Below are 10,980 nucleotides of genomic sequence, written 5' to 3' on the forward strand. Positions count from 1 at the left end.
TTTAAAATGCGAGTAAATTAATCAAGTATGTCACTATTTGAATCTCAAATCTATCAGTAAGCCAAATAGCTGATCGTGACATAGACATGACCATATGTATGTATGTATGTATGTATGTCATTTAGATCTTAATTGTTAATATATGAACGCAGATATGTATCTAAAGGAACAACATGAAAATGCTAATATTCAATAAGGTTTATTGCATCAGAACGCATGATAATGTAAATAAGTACGCCATAAATTGAAATTACCCATATGTAATTATTATTTCTACCTTATATTTTATTATAACTTATCTTTACTAACATTACAAAGAAAAAAATATTTGTTATTTACTTTGTAGAAATTAAACTCATAAATGACTACTACGGAGCAACAGATATGACAGCAGCCAATTTGGTATCGCATTACGAGCAGGGTTGGGTGCGGTTGCAGGCGCGCGGGCCGGGGCCGAAGCAGCCGGCGAAGGCCATGAGATGCGGCAGCTGGCTCTGCTCGTACAGCCCCGAGAGCAGGCGCTGGTGCGGGCCGCGCGCGAACACCGCCACGTCCTCGCCGCCGTGCGCCGCGCTGCCCAGCGGCACCAGCGCGGGGAAGCGCCACTGAGCGCCACCTGCGACATGCTTATGCCTATTAGTAACTACTGTTATAGCTCATCTTAGTAGGTACTTTAAGGATGCGACAGGTTGAATTAGCATTTAATCTATTTTGCAAACATAATGCATATAAATCTTATAATAGTTCTTGGGCATAATAGCGTCAACGGTTTTGAAATTAAATCTCTATAAAATGTAAATAACAATGAGATACTATCTTAGATTTAATAAACGTGTCTGTTATCACAAATAGAGAACATTATTGTTAAATTGAAAAAAAATAACGTTCTATAGAACTCTTATATAAGAAACTCAATATAAATATTATTATTGTATTTTCTTATCCTACTTATATAATATGCTACACAGATTAACGCTTTTAAACTGTTTGATTACATAAGTACCTATATTTTATTAATAAATTCATTGCAAAATAAATTGAAGTGAAAATACATACCTACATAGTTAATGTAATGTATCAAATTATGAACTTATTAAAATAAAAGATATAATTCGTTAAATTAATTTAATAAAATATATAGCAGATTTTAGAACAGTTACCAAAGTCATCATCAGCCGTGACATCTACTCGCTGTCCGCCCGCCGCCGGCCTCGCGCCGGGCCCGTTGGCGTACGACAGCGTGGTGTAGGGCACGCGGTCGGCGCCGGCGCCGTCCGCGCGGCCCAGCACGGCGCTGCCTCGCCGCGCGTAGCCGCTGTACGACATCGTGTGCGAGTGGTCCGCCGTCACCACCAGCAGCGAGTCTGCGGGGGGCAGCAAGTCCACGGCTCGTTGGACGGCCTCGCTCAGCTGAATAGTCTCGTCTAGCGCAAGACTCGCCTCGTGGAAAATAAAATAGAGGCTGTATTTTGTAAAGTTCAACAAGATGTTGAATCACTGCCATTTACCTCAATTTGGTATTCTATGAAATCTCACGCTCGAATCTACTTGTTGATGTTTCTCCTATCTAATCTCGAATTTTAGTATGCATGTGCTGATGTCAGAAACGAATACATTCTCTTTTTTCCTACAAGCTGCATAATTAACATGAAAAATTCCGTGTTTTTAATGTCAGTTAAATTCTATCAGAAGAACTCGCCGCAGAACATTACGAACTTCATTTTTTTTCTCTTTTAATTTCATCTAGTAGGACAGAACGGTTTATATTAAACAATCTATCTTACTAAGTAGGTTGTACATCTTAATGGATTTATTTCGCCACTTAGTCCTACTGGTAGAAATGAATGTTAGAACTATACGGACAGAATGCTGCAAAATTTGCATTACTTCAAGATAAAATAAGATAAAATAATATCTTCCAGATAATTTTTACAAAACCTTACCATATTCTCATGATGTCCATGGTCAATGCGACCTCCCTCCACGAACAAAAAGAAACCCTTACTGTTTCTGATTAAAGAGCGTAATGCTATCTCTGTCATGTCCGCGAGCGACGGCTGCGTCGTCGGGTCTGACAGCAAGTTGTACTGCATGTGGCTTCCCCCGAACAGCCCCAACACGTATTCTGGAGGCGACAACGACAGACGCAACAGCTGCTCCCGGTTCCAAACGTATCTGTGGATCACGTTGCGAGCAGCTTTGTCGTTCATCCAGTCTTCTATTAGGTTGCGTCCGTCTAACCGTTTTCCTTTTGTGCCTTCTTCGTCAGTCATGTTGTTCGGCAAGAACTCACTTCTTCCACCACCCAAAATAACCTTAACATAAAATAAACATATACTTACAGACAAAATTGGTACTTTCATACAAATAAATAAATCGTTTTTATATTTATTATATAACTACCAAATTATTTTATGAATTTTCTAACTTTTGTAGCTAACATTATATAAAAAAAGAAAAATATTTACTTTGTCACATAATACAGGCACCTTTTTTCTCATAATTGTCATAGGAGATCTTTGACATTAAGAAAACATAGAGCTTCTATGTTTTCTTAATATAAAGATTAATTAAGCTACCTTAAATCGATTGCCAGGAAATGAATGTACAAGCTGATAGGCGATGTCGGCGGGCCGCGCCCCGCCGGCGGCGCACGCGGCGGCCACGTCGGCGTCGCTCTCCCAGTCGCGCTCCGCCGCGTGCGCGAACGCGCCCGCCGGCGACGCGTGCGTCACGCGCGTCGTCGTCACGATACCTGAACGATCGCAATGGTTTTCAATACTAAAAACATTGTTTGTCGCAATACATTAATACAAGTATTATTAATATCGGCCTCTGTGACGCAGCGGTAGTGCGCTTGTCTGTGTCACCGGAGGTCCCGGGTTCGAATCCCGGCCAGGGCATGATGAGAAACGAACTTTCTCTGATTGGCCTGGGTCTGATGTTTATCTATATACGTATTTATTATAAAATATAGTATCGTTGAGTTAGTATCTCATAACACAAGTTTCGAACTTACTTCGAGGCTAACTCAATCTGTGTAATTAGTCCCGTAAATATTTATTTCTAAAAAAAAAAATATTATGCTACTGTAATTAATCTTCTGTATTTTCCCAGGGCTTTGCTTTCGTGGAAGTTTATAGATATACAAGTAGTATATACTGCTGATGCAGGTATTTGTGCCAAATTTAATTATAACTAGTTCATCCGTTTTTAGCCCTAATGCACGTTACTTTTTTTAATTGTGTCTGTTACAAATAAAAAAACATGTTTATTCTCTTTATAAGTATGTTTTGAATTGAATAGATTTTTTCAAAATTCGATACAAGGTATTACTTATTGACGTCAACATTGGTCTAATTATATATACTACCGATCCCAAAACTCATAATTATGTAGAAAAAGTGGCGGAAAAAAATACACTGCAGCATTTTCATCCGACGTTAATCTCAATCATGGACGAATGCACATTGTCTACATTTAAAATTAGTTGCTGTTAGAGAACAAACGCGGTGCACTCCTCCCATGATTTGGTTCGTATACCCGGAAGGTTGGTAGAGCCATGGGGGGTAGAATGATGAAATTAATAATATCAATAAAAACATGCATTGAACTAATTCGTACAAAAGGTTTGCTTTAATAACCCTCATATTGTTCATTGACAAGTTACCAGCATCTCTGCCGTCGTTTAGAGCCCACGCGGCGATGGAGTCGACCGTCTCGTTGGGGGCGAGCGGCGCACAGTCGGCCCTGCGCACGTGGGAGGTGACGCCGACGGTGCCGAGGTTGGCCTTGTGGCCGCACAGGTAGGCCGTCGCCGCGCACGCGGAGTCGGCCACTTGAGCGTCCACGCAGTACGTCTGGAAACCAACAACACCTTACAAATTGAAACTACCTCATACATTGACGCCACCAAAAATATGAAGTACTCCTTGACTGTGTACTCGTAATTTATGTACCTACCTTACGTACATAAGACCACGTCTCTTTCCCTGAGATGTAGGCATCTTTCTACTTATCACGATCTCTGCACTCTTCTTTCCCTACAGCATACTTATAATTATAATCCATACTTCTCTCTGTGTTATTTATGTCGAGAATTAAAATTTTATCCTTAAAATCTATCATTAAAAAATTCTTCCTAATAGTAAGAAAGACAACCTTTGCCAATCCAACTGTTGGAAACTTTTCAAAGGACAGCTGCGTTTCTTCTCCCGTGAGACCGCGTCGCTGGCCAAGCAGGGCGCGAGCCGCCGCCAGCGTGGCGCCCGACATGCCGTCCCCCAGGAACAGCACCACGTTCCGGACTCCCGCCGCCCCGCCGTCCGCCCCGCCGTCCGCCCCGCCGTCCGCCGCCCCGTCCACGTCGCCGCGCCGCAAGCGCGCCTCGATCCCGCGCCGGGCTTCCTCCGCCCAGTAGTCCGGATGCCTTTCGGCTGCATTTCTAGATATTGGTGGGGCAGCTGATCTCAAAGCTTCGTGATATTCTTTTTCTGTAACATAACGGGAATTTTTCTAATCATTCCTACAGATTTAAGAACATAAATTTGCTAAATCATACTTAAGGTATCTACAATTTTAAGCCTCAGGCTAACATAATTAAGTATAAACAAACATCTTAGTGGGAAGTCTCAAGATTTATTTTCGTAAATTAATTGAAAATGCCCAAATAATTATCCACTTACGATCTGACAGTTGTAAAGTTGTTAGGATATATAGCAAGACAGGCAGCAAGGCGCGGGCCATGGTGCGGCGAGGAGGTAACAAAGCGCACTGCCATACACTAGAGGCTGATAATAATATCGCCAGCACGAGTTGAATGCCGTCTGACCTCCATTGTGATGCAGATTGATAAAAGCCATAAAATTATAACTATTATGTTCATATCATGAAACAATCAAAATTCTGAGATCAAAATAAGTATACATTATTGTGTAAGCACGTGCCAATTCTAATCTATATTCTTACATACACCAATGTAAATTAAAATATGCATTTTGAGAGCTGCTACTACTACACGAGCATATTAGTCCTTATGATTAAAAGTTATTTCATCACCAAGAGAATTTAACGGAGATGACGCGTTTGAACGCGGCTAGAGCGTTGGTGCCGTCGATGGTCAAATGTTTACAGTGTCCGAATTAAATACAGGTTCAAATAAAACGTCGGCCATGTACCAATGACTCTTTCCTAAGTGATGTACGTACAAGTACATTAACATACTAACAAACTAAAGAACTGTGAACGACGTTATAAAGGTACATGTAACTTCGGAAGGAAGCAATGCTCCCGCGGGATTGTTTATGAATGACAAAATGACAATGTGCCGAGTTAAACCACGGAAAAAATATTTTATTTCATAATAAATTTTACTGATTTGAACACTTATAGGATTTCCTTAGATTCCCACTGGAGCGGAAAGCTATCCAAATCACAAGTAATGCTTTTTGATGCATACAATATGGTCACGTCCCTTGCGGGGTAGACAGAGCCAACAGTCTTGAAAAGACTGAATGGCCACGTTCAGCTATTTGGCTTAATGATAGAATTGAGATTCAAATAGTGACAGGTTGCTAGCCCATCGCCTAAAAGAGGAATCCCAAGTTTGAAAGGCTATCCCTTAGTCGCCTTTTACGACATCCATGGGAAAGAGATGGAGTGGTCCTATTCTTTTTTGTAATGGTGCCAGGAACTACACGGCACTTTTATAATTATTGTAGTTAATTAGACTATGGACAGAATGGATATGGCTGGATACCATAATAAAGTCAAGATATTTGGTGTTATGTTCATTGCATAAGTGTATACATACGTATACATATAATCACGTATATATCCCTCGGGGGGTAGACAGAGTTAACAGCCTTGAAAAGACTGAAAGACCAACTTAATGAAATTGTGATTTAAATAATCTATGAGTTCAAAAATATTTTAATTTAAATTTCATTACGGAATTCCAAATCTAATGAGATTAGATAAATGTTTTAAAGAAAAGATTATGCTTTTCTTTAAAACATTTAACTTTAAAGTGCTCGAGGTGAACCGGATCGAGCGAGCCCGCCTATCCGGCACCTTTGACTCCCTTCCCGATGTCATGTTGGAGAAACCTACTCCGACTCACCAGTTGCTGCACCCGGCCCAACGCGTTATCCCAGAGCCTGCGCAGAATGCCTCAGTGATTTCCCAACAGTCGACACACACCAACACATACATATACACGGACGGCAGCAAACAGGAGGATGGCTCCGTCGGGGCGGCCTTTGTCGTCTACGCCAACACTCACTCAACACACCCGATACACACCAAAAAACTCAAATTACACAAAAGCTGTTCGGTTTTCCAAGCGGAGCTGTTCGCCATCCTTGGGGCGTGCCGGTGGGCCCGCGGCAAAGGTCGGACGGATGTGACCGTTTACACGGACTCAATGTCTTCGATTGCGGCCATACGCAACCGTAGCAACACCCATCCCCTGGTGAGCGATATTCACCAGGTAATGGCGAGCTACCGTGGATTCGGAAGCATCCGTTTGGACTGGGTCAGAGGACACACCGGCGTCGCTGGCAACGAGGCGGCGGACCGCGCAGCTGGAGCCGCAGCACGACTCCACAAAGTTAACGACTATGACGCAGTTCCCGCATCACACATCAAACACATTGCTCGCACTCAAACACACGACACATCGCAGAAACGTTACACAAGCGAACCACAAGGGGCACACACACGATCTCTTCTCCCCACACTCAAACAAATACACACATTCTTCACCAAAACACCTATAACATTTTTGCTAACACAGTACCTCACAGGACACGGATTTCATCTGTCGTATCTGCGCAGGTTCCACATTACAGAAAACGATGTGTGTCCCTGTGGCAGTGGTGAGATACAGGACATCGATCATCTGCTCAAACGCTGCCACAGGTTCACAAACCATCGCATGAATCATGTTTTTATTTGCGACAATTTAAAAATTGACCCATACAGACTGACGGACATTATGACAAAGGAACAGTCGATGGCCTCACTAACAAAATTTGTTGAATATATCTACTCCAATCTAAAAGATCTTAATGGGGACATCGTACCACAATAATATAATATAATAATAAAATAATAATGATATATATATACACACATATATTACATAAATATATATATATATAAATATACAAACTCATATATAAATATCATAAACCATTTGCGTCATCACATCACAAGAACATTGGCAACCTGGCTTGAAGATGCATCAAATAGCACACAAACCAGGAAGCTAAACAAATAATCCATTTTACTTAATGCAAAAACAAACCCAAAGTGAAACAAATAAAATAAATAAAAAAAAAAAAAATCCTACTGATGTGAATAGTGTTCATTTCATTAAGTCAATGCCATGATTCGCACACTGTTATTGTGCGTCACGATTGTGATGACTTCGGTGGCAAGCGCCCCGCGGGACCACGAGCAGGAGGAGCGCGCGCCGCGGGGCGGTCTGCCGCGCGCGGACGCCGCCGAGGGCACCGCGCGCTACTGGGCCGAGCAAGCGGCGCGGGGGATCGCACAGCGGGCGGCAGAGGCAGGTCGGAGCGGAGTCGCCAAACACGTCGTGATGTTCCTCGGGGATGGCATGTCGGTGCCCACACTGGCAGCCGCCGCAGAGAAGAGGCGCAGCTGTCCTTTGAGGCGTTTCCTAGCGTCGGGCTCTCAAAGGTTTGCTTTTATAAATTTGATCTCTTAACTTTTATTATTTCTCTCTCAGTACAATTATATCCTCTTATTTTTAGACATACTGCTTGAATGGTCAGATTGCGGACTCCGCGTGCACGGCAACGGCATTCCTGTGCGGGGTGAAGGCGAACCAAGGCACTATCGGCCTGAGCGGCGCCGTGCCGCGGCACGACTGCGAGGCCTCCGCCGACCCCGGCACGCACCTGCATTCTATTGCCGCTTGGGCGCTCGACGATGGACGAGACGCTGGTGAGTGTATATTTATTTCGTTAGTGAAAAACATAACGACGTGCCCACGTACGCGTATTATTACATTGCTACGAAAATAATCATATGCATACTATCACATCTTTATATTCAAACTAGCGACCGTATATTTTTTGCAGTCCAGTTGTGACCCTTTTCCTTTGTAAAGTGGCACGATAACAGCCTTACACCAATCTTTTGGTACTCGACCGCTTCTCCAACACAAATTGAAAAGGCAGTACAACTGTCTTGCTACGACGCCTTTTCCTGCTTTTAGCATCTCGACCGTCACTCTATCATACCCAGCAGCCTTACCCGCTTTCATACTCTTAAGTGCTTCCACAATTTCGAACATTTCAATTTCGCCTTCCATCTCATTCTCTTTTTCTTCGCTATAGCAGACAAAAAGAAAGGAAATAAGAAAGATTCTTTCTTATTTCCTTCCTTTTTTCAAATAAACTCTCAAAATAGTCCTTCCATATCTTGAGCACACATTCTTCTTCTTTCATAACGCTACCATCCTGGCATCTGATCCTAGTCAGCTCTCTGGTTTTAGTTTCTCCTCGGGCTGACCTTACGGATTTCCAGAATACTTTCAGATTTGACTAAAAGTCTTCTGATAACCTTTTATCAAATTCCTTTTTATACTCTTCTTTCTTTCTAATCACAGCTTTTTTAACCAAATCTTTCATTTTTTATATTCCTTACGTGCTTCATTCACATCTTCATCTATAACCTCTTGCATTCTTAAGTTAGCTTTTGCTGCTAACAAATCCAGCCATGCTTTCTTCTTTAATCGCACAAGTTCTTGCACATCTTTACTCATCCACGCATTGTTGTAATTTTTATCTTTCCTTCTTCTACTTACACCACACACTTCAACACAACTACTTACTACTTTTACAATTCTTTCTTTAAATTCCTTCCATTCATCTTCAATATCGCTCATCTCATCTAACTCTTCAAATTCATCCTTCAGTCTATTAATATACTTCTTACCTACATCCATATCTTGCAAATTTTCTACTTTCACATCCCACGGTGCATAAACACCTAGAACGAAGATCCGAGTGATGCAACTTTCAGCCTAATCCATAGAAGACGAGGGCTGACACACTCATACTCATTCACACACTCAGCCATTCGTGCAGAAAGAATTAGACCGAGACCCCTTGACAACCTCCGTTACTGGAAATTCCAGACCAATAAGCCGTGTAAGGGCCGTGCTGCGTTGCGTCGCATCCTTTCCGCTTCGTTTCATTCACGCACAACACATCCAACCGTCTTTCATCCATCATCTGGCATACTTCCTCAATCTTATCCTTCATTCCTCCTCTTACATTCATCGTCGCAAAGCGGCTTTCAGCAGACCGCATACCGCTCCCGCCGGGAACGAGACGTGATGGGGTGCGGACACCATCACTAAAATAGCGACTTTGTTTTATACTATGTAGTGAAGTGTAGAAGCAGCCATTACATGGTCATTAGGTTTATTGGAAAAAAATATAGTTAATTCTTCAAATCAGGGGTCGTTACAACCACACGCATCACGCACGCGTCCCCGGCGGGTGCGTACGCGCGCGTCGCCAACCGGCACTACGAGAGCGACGCGGACGTGGCGGCCGCGGGGCTCGACCCGGCGCGCTGCCCCGACATCGCGCGACAGCTCGTCAGCATGGCTCCTGGCAACAGATTCAAAGTTTGTTTTATTTTGGTCCTAATTATCTCGGCAACGCTAGATTCTCGGTAATGCTAGTATCTCCTAATTCATTTTTATCATATGCATTAGCCGCTCTTTAATATGTTATATTTATTCATATATTTTCTCTCATAGGTTATTCTTGGAGGTGGAAGACAAGAATTCAGGCCGAACACCTATATAGATGAAGAAGGTTCACCTGGCTCGAGGACAGACGGACGAAACCTAATAGAGGAATGGAAAAACCAAAAAGAAGCAGCCGGTTCTACCTATAGTTACGTATGGAACCGTGAACAGCTAATGGAAATATATGACGATCCTCCAGAGTACCTCCTCGGTCTGTTTGAGAGCAATCATATGGAATATCATATGCTAGCGAATGAAACAACGGAGCCGACACTCGCCGAGCTAACTGAAGTAGCAATAAGGTCCCTGAGCCGCAACGAAAAAGGCTTCTTTTTATTTGTAGAGGGAGGGCGAATAGACCACGGCCACCACGAAAATTATGTCCAACTTGCCCTCGATGAAACGATCGAGCTCAGCAAAGCTGTGGAGCGTGCAGCTGAGATGCTCTCACCCGACGATTCCCTCCTCGTGGTGACAGCGGACCACGCGCACGTGATGGCTTTCAACGGATACAGTTCCCGCGGCACTGACATACTGGGGCCCTCCGATACCCGGGACTCGGATGGCGTGCCGTACATGACACTCTCCTACACCAACGGGCCGGGCGCTCGTCGACAACAGAACGGACTACGCGTTGACGTCTCTGTTGAAAACTATCGTAAGTTATAATTTTTACTCTCTTTTGTCACCGATTTTTATAAGTAGAGAACTTAGAGTTTTGGTACGGAAAATAAAAACTTCCACTGAGCGCGCCTAAAAAAATCATTATAGACGAGTCAATCGTACACTGCGTTATTTTTTCATCTGAGGTTAAAAAGTGTGTGAAACTTTGATTTTTGTTGTTCTTCCGGACGATCCCTTGTGGCGATCCCACGCTGACGCGCCATTAGGCAGCGAGACGCACGGCGGCGAGGACGTGGCGGTGTTCGCGCGCGGCCCGCACCAGCACTTGTTCTCGGGGCTGTTCGAGCAGAGCCAGCTGCCGCATCTCATGGCCTACGCCGGCTGCTTCGGCCCTGGACCGCACGCCTGTAGCAATGCTATTAACACACAGATCTTATCTCCTGCTTTAATTTTTCTTATTTTATGGGTATTAATGTGATAAATTGTTTATTAAATAAAGTTTGTTAAAAAAAGGTTTGAATTGTATCAAATGGCAAACAAACCAGAAGGCTACCACAATA

General features: G+C 43.2%; 2 protein-coding genes and 1 pseudogene across 2 annotated transcripts; 2 read left to right on the forward strand and 1 right to left on the reverse strand.

Annotated features, from left to right (window-relative positions):
* Nucleotides 1-400: 400 nt before the first annotated feature.
* Nucleotides 401-4,754, reverse strand: LOC106137465 (membrane-bound alkaline phosphatase-like). Its single transcript, XM_013338299.2, has 7 exons — nt 4,686-4,754; nt 4,162-4,493; nt 3,671-3,860; nt 2,580-2,755; nt 1,944-2,315; nt 1,161-1,440; nt 401-616 (listed from the first exon to the last, which is right to left on the reverse strand). Exons 1-7 carry the CDS (start codon nt 4,744-4,746, stop codon nt 411-413), a joined length of 1,617 nt encoding a protein of 538 aa, XP_013193753.1. The 5' UTR covers nt 4,747-4,754; the 3' UTR covers nt 401-410.
* A 1,244-nt stretch (nt 4,755-5,998) lies between these two features.
* Nucleotides 5,999-7,093, forward strand: LOC132901770 (uncharacterized). The gene has a single exon (XM_060949001.1). It carries the CDS (start codon nt 5,999-6,001, stop codon nt 7,091-7,093), a length of 1,095 nt encoding a protein of 364 aa, XP_060804984.1.
* A 333-nt stretch (nt 7,094-7,426) lies between these two features.
* On the forward strand, nt 7,427-10,898 carry LOC106137466 (membrane-bound alkaline phosphatase-like; annotated as a pseudogene).
* The last annotated feature ends 82 nt before the right edge of the window (nt 10,899-10,980 follow it).

The sequence above is a fragment of the Amyelois transitella genome, chromosome 17 (assembly GCF_032362555.1).
Source record: "Amyelois transitella isolate CPQ chromosome 17, ilAmyTran1.1, whole genome shotgun sequence".
Taxonomy (NCBI): domain Eukaryota; kingdom Metazoa; phylum Arthropoda; class Insecta; order Lepidoptera; family Pyralidae; genus Amyelois; species Amyelois transitella.

What these genes read in the sequence shown, in the direction of transcription:
- LOC106137465 (XM_013338299.2), bottom strand. Translation starts at nt 4,746, where the DNA reads ATGGCCCGCGCCTTGCTGCCTGTCTTGCTATATATCCTAACAACTTTA. An exon ending in CAACAGTTGGATTGGCAAAG is followed by an intron (nt 3,861 to 4,161) that starts GTTGTCTTTCTT and finishes GTTGGTTTCCAG; the next exon opens with ACGTACTGCGTGGACGCTCA. An exon ending in CACGGCTGATGATGACTTTG is followed by an intron (nt 617 to 1,160) that starts GTAACTGTTCTA and finishes AGCATGTCGCAG; the next exon opens with GTGGCGCTCAGTGGCGCTTC.
- LOC132901770 (XM_060949001.1), top strand. Translation starts at nt 5,999, where the DNA reads ATGCTTTTCTTTAAAACATTTAACTTTAAAGTGCTCGAGGTGAACCGG.